Here is a 17,055-nt window from a genome sequence, read left to right as displayed (position 1 = left end):
AATAGTTCAGTCATTTTAAGCCAAAATGGGGGTCAACCTTGAACAAATTGCAACAGAAGCAAACTCAACTGATTTTGTATCCTCAATATGTCCTGAGTAATGAAAAAAAGCCCCAAAGAATCCCATTAGGGGAAAGTTAAGAAAAAGACCCAAATATAGCCTATTCATAAGCCTATTCGTTCTTTTTCTTACTTGAATAGGGTAAAAAAATTTACCTTTAGATATCACCATGAAAATTACTCTATGAGAATACATAGAGTCACCTTTAGATATCACCATGAAAATTACTCTATGAGAATACATAGAGTCAGGAAGAAGTACTTTAGAAACCAGCCTTTATTAATTATTGCAGAGATGGGGTTTGGGGCTGGGTCCGTAAGACTGTTTCTGGGGATTCACTTTTTATTTTACCTACCTTTTGTCTTCTGCATTCTCCTTACCATTGTCTCCTGTTCTTCCCTCAGACTCGTCCCCCAGAAACAGTCCCACGGACCCAGCCCCAAATCCCATCTCTTAAAAATTAATAAAGGCTGGTTTCTAAAGTACTTCTTCCTGCCTCTATGGTTTAATGCTCATGGGTAGCCTAAATGGGTTCCATTCAGACCTTAACATTAAGTATTTTACTGTTATGTGTCAACAAGATTCAACAAGACATTTTCACCTGGCTAATGGCTATACCCAATGTTTAGATCTGTTGTGGTATTTATGCAAATTAGCACATACATAATTAATTATGCACCGTTTGTCCATGTTAACAAGCAATATAAAAAAACTTGTAATACATTTTTTGTTTGTCTTGATGTAAGTAATCAACTCAGTAATTTTCATGGTGATATCTAAAGGTTAACATTTTTTACCCTATTCACGTAAGAAAAAGAATGAATAGGCGTATGAATAGGCTATATTTGGGTCTTTTTTGAAACTTCCCCTAATGGGATTCTTCAGGGCTTTTTTTTCCTTACTCAGGACATATTGAGGATATAAAATCAGTTGAGTTTGCTTCTGTTGCAATTTGTTCAAGGTTGACCCCCATTTTGGCTTAAAATGACTGGACTATAAATGCTATTGTGTATTTGAAAAGGAGGAGACATTCAATATGTCCCGCCTTAGCTGTCTGTTTCCGTGGAAATTACGTCAATGAATCATACAAAGCTGCGCGTTCCAAGTTACATCCAGTGGTGTGGACGCCATCTTTATAGTTATCATTTTTCATTCCTGTTCTGTATGTACTGAAAAAGTTAAAAGATTTGTTGTGGAGTGAGAGGAACTAAAATAAATGTTTATATTGTTTAAAATGTTTATAAAGGTTTTTGTGTTATTTAGGGCTATTGGTATTTTGCTAAAACTTGACTTAGCCTACTTACCTGTGTTTTCTTTCTTAACAATGCAATTTTAACCCAGTGAAATTTATAGTCATGTGTGACATACTTTCCAGAGAGCACGGTTAGAGCTCATTGGCACTGCATGCTTTAATGCATCACCTCTGCCGCTCTGCAAGTGATTCATTCAAATAAGATTGATTGATAAGCATTGCCTCCTGCCTTTGGTCACCCTCTCCTTCTCTCAGGTAACTTGTGTTCTACTCATTAGAGCTGCCTCCTGCCGCCACGGATAATAAGTCGGCATAAATGGGTTAGCCACTGGACCTCGGGCACTCATTGCTTTTCCCAGATCTCAGGTCTTAACCTGAAGCCATTATGGAGACCTTTTCTTAAATCTGAGGGACTGACCGCCAAGCAGAGACAGTGTAATTGCTATGAGAAGAGATTCATCAAGACTTAAGCTTGTGAAGCAGGAACGGAACATGCTGACAAAAGCTGCTTCATGCAGACAAAATGGGGCCGATCAGAAATGGAAGTTTAAATGCCTTCAGAAGCACACTGAAGGCCTCATTTGCATATGGGGATTTGTAAGGAGTCGCCTCTGTCTCTCAAGTGGACAGTGAATTTGGTGGATGGAACAAAAAAGAAAGACAGTAATGCATTTTGTCTAGTAGAGTGTAACATGTAGCTGACATGAGAATGGACTGAAACACTTCAATTAAATGTGTTTACACTGCTGTGCACTTATTGTATGATGGGCAGGAGGGTAATTCCTAACCTATCTTTTGAACTAACTTTTTAAAATATAATTATATGTTTGTGTTGTAATTTTAGAGACTATTTCTATACAACACTCTTAAAAATAAAGGTTCTTTATTGGTTCTTTTTTGAACTGTTCTTTGAGGAACCTTGATGTAACGTTTTATTCTAAAGATAATTCTTTGCAATGCAAGGACTGATACTGTTAATTATTATACTGGGACGATTACGTATAGACAAGAAAAATGAGCTCTTGTTAAACTGATTATCTTACATTTAAATAATGACTTTGAATCCTATTTAAACTCTTTGGAGATTAAACAAAAATCCCCCAAAACATGTATAGCTATAAAGGAACTGTAATTTTCTCTGGCTTTGTAATGATGTTATTACTGTTACCATGTACACATAACAAAATAACAACTGATTTTACTTAATAGTGAACATTAAAAAAGTGATTAAATAAATATGGTTTCCATCTTTATAATAAGAAAATGAAAGAAAGAAACCCAAGAAAAACACTTAAATTTAGCACCATCATCTCTAAGGGCAATTATATGTGAGAGCGGAGGAAGTTCCCTATGATGAATATTATGTTCAGTGTCAGCAAGTAATTTGGCTTCTCTTGTTTTCTCATATGATGAGTCATATTAAGCAGATTTGAAATGGAAAATGAATAAACCATTTCAAAAAAGAATAATCCATTGCAGTGGTTTAGTCTTTTTTTCCCCCTATTTCTGCATGGACAAGCAAGCAAACAGTTGTTTCAGCTTGCAGTGATTAAGGTGAAATCTGCGCCCATGCATATTTGATTGCATGTCCATCCATGTGGAAATGAACATGAATGTACTGCAATTACTGGTTATTCATCCAATTATCCAAATTTTTACTCAGTTCTGTTAAATCTAACAGGGGGAGGGGGAGGGGGGGGGGGGGGGGGGTGGGGGTGAAAATATACTTTAAGTCCATAGTTCAGCAGATTTGGAGATCTGCTCCTTATGCAGTTCAAACTGTTGTTAAAATAAACTCATGCAGGCAGCTATATAATCACAATTTTGACACTATAATCTAACAGAAAAACATGGTATTAGAATGTGTAGAACAAGCTCCAGATGCAGGATAGTGGCAAATGGGAAACTTAGAGGTGAAGGGAGAGAGAGCACTTTAGATGGACCATAATTGATACCCTTTTGCTGGTGAGCATCTCTGTCGAGAGGCTTGTTCCTCACCTTTGTCAGATGCCAATTTACTTTTCATCTTTTAAACTAGCCAGACTCTACAAAAAGCACACAAGGACCTCCTCTGTTTTCTTGTAATTAGCTTTGAATCAATTTCTCCCCACACTCAATATTCAGCCCACACTCCCTTTGAATATTCATCCATAAACGTGCCATTCTGGTGAGTCTGTTTCTCATTTCTTGTGAAGCTTTCCTGATTACACAAGAGATTTCAAATGTGCCATTATTTACTCGCCCTCATATCTTCTCAAAACTCCATGGTTTTCTTTCTTTTACTGAAACATTGAAAGAGATGTTTAGAAGGATGTTCGTATTACTCTTTTCTACACTCTGAGAAGGAAAGGTTCTATTGAACCTTTCAGGGTTCCGTCAGGAGCTTCATATATAGAACCTTTTAGTGGTTCCCATCATGGGATCATGTTATGGATTTAGTTTTAATCAATTTTGTTTTAATGAATTTTTGATTTTGATTAAATTTTATGCATTAAACGTCTCATAAACATACTTTATCACTGGAAAAAAATGCAAAAACTTGAACATGAAAGTATTATGCAGTCATTTAAGACATTTCTCCTATGTAACTGTTTTGGCATAAAGAGTCAAGAACCCCAGTGTTCTTTTTTGAACCCCATTTAACCTTTTTTTGTAAGAGATAGATAGATAGATAGATAGATAGATAGATAGATAGATAGATAGATAGATAGATAGATAGACAGACAGACGACAGACAGACAGACGACAGACAGACAGACAGACAGACAGACGACAGACAGGCAGACGACAGACAGACAGACAGACGACAGACAGACAGACAGACAGACAGACAGACGACAGACAGACAGACAGACGACAGACAGACAGACAGACAGGCAGACGACAGACAGACAGACAGGCAGGCAGACGACAGACAGACAGACAGACAGACAGACAGACAGACAGACAGACGACAGATAGACAGACAGACGACAGACAGACAGACAGACGACAAACAGACAGACAGACGACAGACAGACAGACAGGCAGACGACAGACAGACAGACAAACGACAGATAGACGACAGACAGACAGACGACAGACAAACGACAGACAGACAGGCAGACAACAGACAGACAGACAGACAGACGACAGACAGACAAACGACAGACAGACAGATGACAGACAGACAGACAGATGACAGGCAGACGACAGACAGACAGACAGACAGACAGACGACTGACAGACAGGCAGACGACAGACAGACAGACAGACAGGCAGACGACAGACAGACGACAGACAAACGACAGACAGAGACAGACGACAGACAGACAGTCAGATGACAGACAGACAGGTAGACGACAGGCAGATGACAGACAGACAAACGACAGACAGACAGGCAGACAACAGACAGACAGACAGACAGACGACAGACAGACAAACGACAGACAGACAGACGACAGACAGACAGACAGACGACAGACAAACGATAGACAGACAGGCAGACGACAGACAGACAGACAGACAGACAGACGACAGACAGACAAACGACAGACAGACAGACGACAGGCAGACGACAGACAGACAGATGACAGACAGACAGACAGACGACAGGCAGACGACAGACAGACAGATGACAGACAGACAGACAGACGACAGGCAGACGACAGACAGACAGGCAGACGACAGACAGACAGGCAGACGACAGACAGACAGACAGACAGACAGGCAGACGACAGACAGACAGGCAGACGACAGACAGACAGACAGACAGACAGACAGACAGACGACAGGCAGACGACAGACAGACAGATGACAGACAGACAGACAGACGACAGGCAGACGACAGACAGACAGGCAGACGACAGACAGACAGGCAGACGACAGACAGACAGACAGACAGGCAGACGACAGACAGACAGGCAGACGACAGACAGACAGGCAGACAGTCAGATGACAGACAGACAGGCAGACGACAGGCAGACGACAGACAGACAGCCAACAGACAAACGACAGACAGACAGGCAGACAACAGACAGACAGACAGACAGACAGACAAACGACAGACAGACAGATGACAGACAGACAGACAGACAACAGACAGACAAACGACAGACAGACAGATGACAGACAGACAGACAGACAGACAGACAGACAGACTGACAGATGATAGACAGACAGATGACAGACAGACGACAGACTGACAGATGATAGACAGACAGACAGGACAAAGAGTCTGAAACATCCTTTATCATACTGTAAATCTCTTTCTTACCTTGCACCAAGAGACATTATATTATATCTAATCCCAAATAAGTATATTTTTATAAGGTAAATATTTAATAGCTTGGTGTCCAAGAGTAATCAGCGACAGTGGCTCTGTTTTTACACACCTACTAATGCTGTGTGCTGCCATTTTTTATTATTTATTTTACTTTTTTATTTTACTTTTTAGCACTTCTGGATTGAATTATTCAGTGTGCTGAGTCTGGGAGACTGACCTGTAGCAGAACATTTACCAGTGTAGACATTTATGTTGAGTGCTTCACAGTGCATTTTCAAATATGTAAATGTACAAACATTTGATTGGTGTTTCATGGCACATTTATGAAACTCAGAGTTGTTTGAGACAAATGCAAATTTTTGAGACTGCATTTTTGTGTTAATAGAGAACGAATGCAAGGAATATGTTCTGAAACACCTGGCTGATAGCGATTTAATTCCCTCTTAATTACTGTCTGATTTGGCAAATCTCAAGCATGTACTTGACAGAAGGGCTCTGCGATAATCTCTCATCTTGTTAATGTGTGCTATATTTTATCCCTTATACTCCTGTAGTTTTCTTGACCAAATGCATAATTGTATAAGTCTAGGATTCTGAATAAGAGATACTCAGGAAGTTTGAGAAAAGCCTAAAAGTGTGTAATTGCACAATTTAGACCAATACTGTACACACAAATTAAACTATGCACATTATTTTCCACATCCTGCTGATTTCAGTGCAAAATTAATAAATGTACGTCTGAGGGCACAGATGACTTAAAGGAAAACTAAAAATAAAGCACTAAAAGGTCTTCCGACATTAGAAAAGCCATCAGTGGTCTAACACTTATGCTTCATCTGTTTTCTGATGCATAACAATATGAAAGCAGCCAAGTGAATAAAACAAAAAGGGGGGAAGAATGAACAGAAGGTGCCGCAGATGAAAGTACTTTCATAATACAGTATTGAGAGTCCGTGGCCTTTTATGAAGCCTGACAGTGTTTTGTGCATTTTCTTTTGAAGATGGTGAGCAGTAATACCTAAATACTGTGCAGTGTACAAAACACAATCCACACTACATTCAAGATCTTTGGGCGTACACTAGACTCCTCGTACACTTCCATGCATAATAAATCTGAGGTAATTTACAATATTAGATGCATTCACTAGCTTTTTGTTTAAAGTATAACAAGCATAATTGCATTAATTTGAAATTACTGAAATGTAATCGGCTATGATTTATGTGAGGTCATGGAGTGTGTATGATTTGGGTTTTTTTTTAATGGTTTTACAGAAATGTGCTCCATGATCATTTTAAATGCAGGATGTTTATTAGGTCATTTGCATTTGGCTCATTTGCCATCTGATGAACTAAAGCCACATGAATATATCATATTCAAATGCAAGAAATGGACACGTTTTATTTATTTAATTCTTTGATAAATTATATCAAGACATTTTATAAAAATAATCTATATAAATATATGAAAATATTTTAAATCTATTTTAAATTTATGTAATGCAATATCACACAAGCAAGCTCAAGCCGCCAGAAATCATAGAGGAAGCTCAGTTGCCAGTGTTATATAGCCAGTTTTATACAACAGTTTTTTTTAATACAACAACAACAACAACAACAAAAAAATAATAATGTTGAGAAAACTATCATATTATGTTCCATTCCTAAATAAATCGGTTCAATGGACTAACTCATGAAAACTGGCACTTGTCTCAAACTGATGGACCTGTCATAAAGAATCATTGAAAAAGCCCCCACTGCTAAAGCAGAGACTGACTCATCTTGCAAAAGAAAAATAAATAAAAAGTCATAATAATAATAATATTTGTAATATTTTTTATGTAAAATATTTTGGTAGCACTTTACCAAGAGGTCCCATTAGTTAATGCATTACCTAACAAGTAATACGTAATGATAGTAAATTCAGTTAATTGTTAGTTCCCATTAGTTTGTTAGCTCATGTCCATTAAACAATATTAACAGATACAACTCTTGATTTAAAAAATGTATTAGTAAATGTTGAAATGAACATGAACTAAGATTAATAAATGCTTTAGGAGTACTTTTTAATGATAGTTCATGTTAACTAATGCAGTTAACTATTGCAAATGGAACCTTATTAATGTGTTTGTTAATTTTATATGTATTGTGCAAACATTACATATTATCAAAGAATATACTGAGAATGCATACTGTGCTTGCTACACCTTTATTGCGTTGAATTTATTATTTGATGTATTACATTGAATTGTATTACAGAGGGGTTTTTGTTTTAAGTAAACCTCTAATGGACACTTGAGTGCAGTGCTTCACATTAAACAAATGGACATACATAATTAATACATTGCCTTACAATGCCACTAAATGAATACAGAAGCACAATGAAGGTTTTTTTCTTTCTTTTTTTCATTGATACCACCTGTGTGTATTCATAGTTGGAATAACCCCGTGTAGGATTAACTTAAGACATCGAAATTTTGATAAACAGTAAGAAACAAATGTTTAAACATGCTTTGATTTTCATGACCTCCAGACCATGCTGACAAAAAGTTATGGAATTCATGTACGAATAGCGCACAAACGAATTAGACGAAGAGCAGGGCAAAATGGACGTGAGGCTATATCTCTGCAAAGCCTTAGCATATTCACACACAACTTGGTACAAGTCAACACAAGCATGACCTGAGGGTATACGAGTAGCTTTGGCACAGCGCCATCTACTGGTCAAGACATATGAAAAATTGGTTCACATGTTTAACATTTCTAGCAGATACATACATTTTCCCTCAGGGCTCAATGAAGATTTTCATATATAGCTTTAAGAAAAGAGTCATTGGTTTAACAAAACAGTTGTGATGGTACAGAATTTGCCTTCAGACTGTTCTAGAACCTAAAGAAGCAACAAACTGTGTGGAGAAGATTCAATCTTGTGAGATCTTACTAATGGCCATGGGAATGTCAGCTTGAGTACTTGAAGTATTCATGCGGATCATTCGGCTGGAGGTTGTGAGGCTGCTCTGAGAACGATGAGGCTTTCTTCTTTGAAATATGTTCTGGCATAGAAATGACAGGAACTTCTTGTGAAGAGAAGCATAAATGAAGGGGTTGTAGCAAGCCGAGCTCATGGCTAACAAGTGGCACGACACCTGTATCACGTTGACGTGATTCTTGCTCAGGATGGCGAAGTCGGTGTCCAGGTCGCGAATGAGGTTGACTACCTGCAAGGGGAGCCAGGAGAACGCGAATGACAGCACAGACACCAGGAGGAGACGGAAAGTCTTGCGCCTCTTGCGCCCCCACTTTTCCTGGTTGGAAGGCGTAGCGGCCATGAGCCGAGTAGCTCTGTGCTGCAGGTGGCAGGAGATTGCACAGTAGGAAATGGAAACTGCTGCTAGAGGAACAAAATAGGAAAGAAGCAGGAAGAAACATGAATATATTAGACGACCGAGCTCCTGCTCGTGCCAGAACTCCTCACAAACTGCCATTTCGTGGCCAGTTGCACTCAGATCCAGGTACACCGTGTGCAAAGCAGTGGGGGTGGACATTGCCAAAGCACAGAGCCATACGCTGACCACCAACCAGACGCAGAAGGAACGACCTCCTCGCCGCCGAATAGGGTAGGCGACCACCACATATCGGTCCACCGCAATGGCGGTTAATGACAGGACTGCCGCAAACGCAGTCGCAGTCTGCATCAGGGTAACAAAATGACACATGAACTGGCCGAAAACCCAACCGCGCTCATCAAAGGCGTAAAACGCGGTCAGGGGAACACAGAACAGGCACATAACCAGGTCAACCAGGGCCAGGTTTCCGATGAGGAAGTTTGTGGTGCTGTGAAGTTTCTTGTTCAGTCCGATGTGGATGAGGAGGAGAAGATTTCCAGAGCACGCTACCAGGACTAGCACGGCATAAAGAGGGATGAAGAGCGGCTTCAGGTCCATCAGGAGCTGGAGTCCACTGAACGAAGACGCAGATGCATCTAAAGACATGTTTATCCACGATTCGTTATGGAGATAGTCCATGGTGTGATGACAGCAAACAAACACCTGTTTGAAATAAATTGAATAGAAATGTAAACAATGTATATATAAAATGTTATTTTATGTACACTCATTTGGAATTTTGAGGTAAGCGTTTTTTTTAGAAATCTGCGACCCATTTTTGAGAACCAATGCTGAAGCATTTTTGGTCTGAAACAAATTCAGTAACTCTTTAGATCTAAATGCCCTTTGTGAAATCAATACAGATCACTACACTGGACCAGATTGGATGGATTATTTGTGTGTAATTTAAAGTGGATAGGTCACGTACTTAAAAGACTTAAATGGCAAAGTAACTATACTGATTAAATGAACAGACCATGGTGTATTGCAGAAAATATAGCAAGTAAATCTTCTCTCTGAACGGTTCTCTGACCTCACATAAGTGACAAGATGAACAAATATCATCTTGAAGTGATTCGTGACTCTGCTCTATTATTTTTGACTTCAATCATTGCAAGATTCTTCACAAGAGATGGCAAAACGTTTAAGTCTTTCATCATTTTCTGAAATCTACAGTGCGTACCGAGGAGGAACCACTTTTATCTCTTTGAAATAAAATTCCATGAACAACCATTTGAACGTACTCGTGAGTAAGAAGTCACTTTCAAATTGGCTAAGACTGAATAACTTCAGCAGGCATTTTGGCTTCTACCTGTTAGAGGACCCTTACAAGATGTTAGATTTACAAGTGTTAACTGAAGAGGATCAATGGAATAAGAAGAAATAATAGAACAAGAAAACATACACATCAGAGCCTGCTTATTATTTCAGCTAATTCAATAGATGGCTTAACTGTTTGCATTGTGCTGAAAAGCCATTAACAGTTGAAATTTCCATTGAGTGTTCACATGAACAGAACATTGTGAGACTGGCAAAGTCCTGCATGTTGCATTCAATTAGAATACAGTAATTGTGATCTGATCTGTTGGATCATCACAGAATGATGCTGCTTCCCACCAAACTGTATGAATAGCAGTACACCTCAAGTCTAAATGAACAAGACAGCAGTTACATTACTAAGATCCTTCTCTCAGCTCTAGAGAGAGAGGCAATTTAACAGTTGTAATGGTGGAGTCACTGCCCACAAACCTAAAAGTCAGATTCAATTCCATAGGCTAACTCAAGAGTGTGAGATAAGCAACTAGAGCCTAACTTCACATATTTTCCTCTGATGATGAGTTTAGAGGACAAAACACTCCTTTGAATGAATGAAATTATAAAAATTGATGAGTAATCATTTAATCTAACATCCATCAAATGCATGTTTTCAAGTTCAAAATATTCTTACGACTGTAATTCTGCATATTTGCATTTACAGACACTTATCGATTTACTGATTAATCAATTAAAAATCCTTGCAACATTGTCAGATTGTTTAGTATGACTATATTTAGCTTTCTAATTAAGACATTATTGCGATACACACACCGCATTATTTCAATAAGGATGAATTGCCCACCTTTGTCCTCTTGATCACTTCTCCAGTGGATGATGCATGATCCAAAAGCACTTACTCTATAAAAGGATACAGGTAAGACTTCTTCACAGACTGAGAAAATCACTACGTTTTATATTAAATGCAACCCTTGTAAATGTCCCTCTTGAAAGCTTCACAACTTGTGCAGGCGATACATTCGGCGCGAAGATCGCCACCAGACACGCGCGTCCTTCTTCTACACGTCAATGCGCAATACAAGTGTGAGGAACCTTCAGTAACGACCAGCCTTGCCAGTGCTTACATAATCAGTTATGATGAACCAGTACATGGTTCCAACACGATTTCAGACCTCATCTGCTAAATAAATAAATGGGAACAAATAAAATCGACAAAAATAAGAACAAAGTTAAATAAAAAATAATTTCATTAAAAATGAACGCATTTAATTAAAATACAGAACTGAGCTGCCTGCCAAGACACTTTTTGGACCGATATCTGCGTTTTAACGAATCGAGCATTTCTAATGACCAACGTGCCTAGCGCAGCAGCTCGCGAGGTTTTGAGACACAACAATACAGTTTTCGTATTAGTAATTTAAGAACTACCCTTACAAATAAATACATGAGACACTGAAAACGGACGTCTAAAGAGACGTTGATCAATGTTGGATTTTCTCCCCCAGCTTCATTAATGTATCGAGGAAGGCAATCAATATATTGTAAACTAACTCAACAACAACTCATGATGTTGAGGAAGAAACTGGAAGCAGAAAACATACATTTTAATGATAAATATAGCACTCATGCAATAAAGAATTCATTTTACACACACAATATGAATAACATTTTATATCTAATTAAATAGGTCAGCTGAGGAACAAAGCAATAATGCTTCCAGAATAAAATGACAGGAATGCCCTAATGGTGTCTCATCCATATTCAACAATAGTGTCGTCTATTGGTTACTGCTGGGCAAACATATCAGTATGCATCACTACAAAGGTCACAAAGGAATCTCATTATGGCTCCTTCAAAGTTTTTATTATCCTTTTAGAATAAAACGAACAGTTACTAACATGTTTAGAAACACTTAACATTCTCTACTCATGTTTAAATTAGTCCACTAACCTACATTTAAATTCAGGAGAATGAACCTGCCAGAAATTAGATTATCAATTCATACAAATGTGTAAATGAAATAATGTAATGAAAAAATGGTATGTTTGGATTAGTGTATACAAGTTTCAATACTACAGGAAAGGAGTAAATAGCAAAAAAAAAATCACAAGTAAATAATAAAATTCATTTGATGATACACAAATGGAATGTTTCATGATAACATAGTGAAGTTCGTCTTGCTGTTTCTTTTTCTGTGTTCAGAATATACATGACTTCTGAAATGTCACCAAGATAGAGATTTTATTTTTTTAATCACTTGTGTATTTCTTTCAATATGAGGATACAGTAATGTACCTTGAATTGACAACTGGATTGAGGGAGACAAACAACTGAAGACACCTTCATTTATCTATGAGAAACAAATTATCCCATTAAATGGATCATAATTTAGTTGCTTTCCACAAGAGCCCATATACTCTTCATTCCCCTAATACTGCTGGTCAGGTTATTGCTGGAATGTGATTATTTCTCTGGGCTTGGGCACTCTTCCTCCTCACATGGTTTGTCAGTTTGGGTTGAGCTAGCAAGAGCCTCACTGTTCTGTGTGGGCAAAAGAAGTAACTCCAGCTCCTCTGCATTGATGGCCACCCTTTCAGGAGACATCCAGCGCTTGAACTGCTCCAAAGCACTGCATGAAAGACAACACAGAATAATTACATGCACACTCAAATTTGACCATAGAAATAAATGGCATTTGTTCAACATAATCAGAATGAATGGCTCCTAAAATCTTGACCCAAGTCATAATTATTAATAAAACAGGCTCTTAAAACAAACATGGGAGTTATATGTGGGCATCTTATCTGGCTAAGTAGCAAAACATATTTTGCACTTGTTAAAGGCGATGTTGGTTCACAGACTCAATCCAAGAGTAAGTCAACAACAGAATGGTTCAAGCTGAATTAATTCAGTTTTTTAGATTGGCCAAGTCTGAGTCATGACCTTCCCCTGACATTTTACTGTGTAATCTAAAGTCGACCATTCCAGTGAGAAATTCAAGAAATGATATATGCTGAAACAGTCTGGTATGGAGGAATGGCCCTATTTTTGGAAGAGTAAATATGCAGAGGTTATAGTCAACATCACACAATTATTCCATTAATTTATGCCTTTTCTCAGTAAAAGGCACTGTTACATGCATGATTGTTATATATTACACTGTAGAACGAAGTCTCTTATGCGCACCAGCTGCATTTTTTTATTAAAAATACGGTAAAAAAACATTGTGAAATATTATTACAATTTTAAAATATATTTTAAAATAAAGCTGAATTTTCAGCAGCCATTACTTAAAGGGATGGTTCGGAGTAAAATCAACCTAGGGTCCTTTGCACCAAGACCTCGAGCCAAACACCCCCCCCCAGAAGCCTTTTTTCCCTTGGTTGACCATTATTAAAGTTAGAGCTTATTTAGAGATATAGGCCGAATGGCTTAGTGCAGGCGCTAATGGATCCAAGGTTGTATCTCGTAAATTACCCCACTAATAATGCCCGGAATGGTACCAAACTTCTACAGTAGTACAAATAGGTTCTGTACTCATAAATAGGGCTGTCGCGATAACCGCAATATCGCAGTACCGCGCTACTGACAAGCCAACCGCAGAGGAATTCAAGTAACCGCAGCAACCGCGATATTCACGTGTTTTCTTTTTTCATAAGGCTATAACGTTACCCTTCTTGTTTTGAACTTCGTTCATGTGTATTGAATGTTAAATAAGTTAATAATGATAATAAGACATGGTGATCATGGTTTTATCATGGTGATTTGTACAGAGGCTTCGTGGATTTGCACTTAAGCCTAAACAGACAGTGAATGAGAGAGATCGACTAAGCGCGTGCGATTACCTGCGTCTGTCTTTGAGGTCAAGTAAGTCATATTCGTGAAAAGGTTGCCGTGTCCAAGGAAAGTTAAATATTTGTCCTGTCATCATTTTAACGTTTAAAATAAAGGGTATTTACCATGAATGGCACCAGCGACAGCGCTGGTCAGCATCCACAGCGCGAGGAACTCGCGGTCGCGGGAAACAAAACTCAGTGAGTCACGCATTGAATCAATGCCAAGCTTCAGCGTTACCTATGCAACGCATTGCTGGTCAGCTGAGCCTTGAAAAGTGGAGCTCAAAGTTAAAAATAATTAACCTTGTTTCATTACTATCTTTTAATGAATCAATCAGCGTTTTTGAACGTGTTGTTGAATGAATGGTTTAATGACTCACTCAAAGACAGTCCGTTGCCGTAACAACTGCGCGCTGAGTGACAGGCTTTCAATGCGCAGATACGCTGTTTAGTTTCGGTTTATTGGTTACTGAAAATGTACTCGTTTTTGTGCATGCTGACCACATCGTAACACTTATTTATATAGCAACAAATAAATAAAAATAAATAAAAATAAATTAATAAATGCGGTTTTACCGCATATCGCGCTATTGAGCCACTCATAATTACCGCAAGGGAAAATCCTTCACCGCGACAGCCCTACTCATAAAACGAGGCATTGGAAAGTTTGTAAGTAAATCAGGAGTTTATTTAAATAACACTTGCCTGATGGCTCATGCTACTGCTAACCCGGACGTCGACGTCACTTCAGTGGTTTGGGAAAAGCACGTAAAAGTCCTGGCAGAAAGCGATGAATAAGGATGTAGTGTAACGACGAATTATTATTTTTTCCGAAGTGTTAACAACTTAGTGTTAATTGTTGCAAACTGGTACTAGCAACAAAATATCAGTGCATTCCTGGAACTGGGCGTCGTTACACTACAAAAAAAGGCTTCTGGGGGGGGTGTTTGGCTCGAGGTCATGGTGCAAAGGACCCTAGGTTGATTTTACGCCGAACCATCCCTTTAAGTCTTCAGTAGTGTTGTCACAATACCAAAATTATGACTTTGATACGACACCCAACTAAAATATATTGATTTGAGACCATTATTTAACACAGCAAAAGCAAATTGAATAATAGATGAAAGAACATGGAACTTAAAATTCTTTGTTTTATTTATTAATTTAAGCAACACTACTTGCAATTTAACCCCTTAACTGTCACAGTAACTTTGCACTTTCTCATCTCATGGGAACTTCAATTTTTGTGATATCAACTTCAAATTTGGAACACAACTGGGTTAGATATGTGGCTTTTTTATAACAGTTTTGGAAAAATATGAAATATTTTGTAAAATATATATTTTGTATAAAACATAAAATGTTTAGTACCGTATGTCTGCTTTACAGTAAACTTCTATAACTTTTTTTTTTTACATCTTTCATTTTACTCTTTAAAAATAATCTTCTGAGTGTCTTCTTCATGAATCAACCATTTCAGTTTGGATAGTTCAATTTCAAGTCTATGCTCAAAAAACGGGATGACAGTTAAGTAAAGTGTTACAAGTGTGAACGCTGCGTTTACAAATTGAGTTGTTTGAAACATTGATAAGTTAGCTAAAAGGATTTGAGCTCGAAAATTTGTAGTGCTGGTGTGCCTAAAACAGTCATTATTAAAGGATCGGTCCAAATATAATGAGGAAAAGTACCATTATTAACAGCAGGAGCTCACCCTAATATGTTGATTCGGTGCTCAAGCAACATTTTTTTAATATTACCAATGTTGAAAACAGCTGTGCTGCTTAATATTTTATAGAAACCATGATGCATTTTTTTTCCCAGGATCATGGGAATATTTCATGTTTCATTGATTTGAAATAGATATATTTTGTAACACTATAAATGGATTTGTCACTTTTGATAAACTTAATGCATCCTTGCTGAATAAAGTATAATAATGTAATATTTTTCTTTCTAATTTTAATTAACAAAGAGATGTTATTCAAATTGGTTATAATCTACAATTAAAGTGAGCTGAATGATATAAGTTGAATTTTTACAATACTTGTAGACAATGATCCTATCTGCAGAAATAAGCGAGGGTGAATAGTTCAAGATGCCTCATCCTAACCTCTGATCGAAGTTTCCTTCCTGGAACAGTTCTGAGGTTTGGGCATCGTGGAGGAATCTATCCCAGCATTCCTTTTTAGCCTGGGACAAGGAACGGAGCATTTCCCTTGATGTAACTTCATTCGATTGTCCCTTGATCCTCTTCAATCGATTTTCTGTACAGTAGGAACATAACACGCTCTTAGAGAACAAATCAACAGGCCATATTTAAATAACATGATTATCAAATGCAATTCCCTGTACCTAAACTGGCAATGTAAATGTCAGAGTCAGCCATTGGTTCCCAGGGGCTGAAAGATGCTCTGGGGGAGTTTGCATGTGGGTTGCCTGGAGAGGAAGGCTCAAATGAGTCTGTAAATTGACCACCATCCTGTTCCTGAGGCTCTGGGAGACTTGAGCAGATCTCAGACCACAGTTCTCCACTAGATCGGGCCGCATGGATTTCGATGTCGTCGATCATCACGTTTCTGAATGAAAAATCAGTTATAAACAAACTTCCGTGTTATTCATGGGATATCAACAATCATGGGTTAAAAAAAAAATAAAAAAATTCTGTGAATAAATAATGCAACATTTTAATAGCGTTTATTTGCTGGTTGTTTACATAGCAAGGTCTCAAAAATCGTAACGATTGTTGACATTACTAGCTCTTAAGCAAGCCTGCATAATGGAGCTGTAGAAAATTATCAGTCATAAACCTAAAGCAGTGGGTGCCTACCTTAAAGTACAATGCTCTCAACGCAGCACAGACTTAAAATGACACATTAAAAGGATAAATAAATTCAAGGGTTAGCATGTAAAACCCATACTTCCGATTGCTTTGCCTTCTCTGCTACTACTGAGATGCACGTAACCGGCTGGGATTATCCATCGAAT

At 38.0% G+C, this 17,055-nt stretch overlaps 2 protein-coding genes across 2 annotated transcripts; both read right to left on the bottom strand.

Moving 5' to 3' along the window:
• Nucleotides 1–7,775: 7,775 nt before the first annotated feature.
• Nucleotides 7,776–11,338, bottom strand: prlh2r (prolactin releasing hormone 2 receptor). Its single transcript, XM_079853661.1, has 2 exons — nt 11,079–11,338; nt 7,776–9,622 (listed from the first exon to the last, which is right to left on the bottom strand). The coding sequence occupies exon 2, from the start codon at nt 9,596–9,598 to the stop codon at nt 8,495–8,497; it is 1,104 nt and encodes a 367-aa protein (XP_079709787.1). The 5' UTR covers nt 9,599–9,622; nt 11,079–11,338; the 3' UTR covers nt 7,776–8,494.
• A 468-nt stretch (nt 11,339–11,806) lies between these two features.
• ccdc32 (coiled-coil domain containing 32) lies at nt 11,807–17,051 on the bottom strand. The gene is made up of 4 exons (XM_079853507.1): nt 16,898–17,051; nt 16,423–16,646; nt 16,181–16,334; nt 11,807–12,863 (listed from the first exon to the last, which is right to left on the bottom strand). The coding sequence occupies exons 2-4, from the start codon at nt 16,637–16,639 to the stop codon at nt 12,698–12,700; spliced, it is 537 nt and encodes a 178-aa protein (XP_079709633.1). The 5' UTR covers nt 16,640–16,646; nt 16,898–17,051; the 3' UTR covers nt 11,807–12,697.
• Nucleotides 17,052–17,055: the final 4 nt, after the last annotated feature.

Source organism: Squalius cephalus (genome assembly GCF_949319135.1).
Source record: "Squalius cephalus genome assembly, chromosome: 20".
In the NCBI taxonomy this organism is placed as follows: domain Eukaryota; kingdom Metazoa; phylum Chordata; class Actinopteri; order Cypriniformes; family Leuciscidae; genus Squalius; species Squalius cephalus.
The sequence above is the reverse complement of the archived record's forward strand: the minus strand, read 5'-3'. Positions and strand labels throughout refer to the sequence as shown.

What these genes read in the sequence shown, in the direction of transcription:
- prlh2r (XM_079853661.1), bottom strand. Translation starts at nt 9,598, where the DNA reads ATGGACTATCTCCATAACGAATCGTGGATAAACATGTCTTTAGATGCA.
- ccdc32 (XM_079853507.1), bottom strand. Translation starts at nt 16,639, where the DNA reads ATGATCGACGACATCGAAATCCATGCGGCCCGATCTAGTGGAGAACTG. An exon ending in CATTTACATTGCCAGTTTAG is followed by an intron (nt 16,335 to 16,422) that starts GTACAGGGAATT and finishes CCTACTGTACAG; the next exon opens with AAAATCGATTGAAGAGGATC. An exon ending in GAAGGAAACTTCGATCAGAG is followed by an intron (nt 12,864 to 16,180) that starts GTTAGGATGAGG and finishes TCTTTCATGCAG; the next exon opens with TGCTTTGGAGCAGTTCAAGC.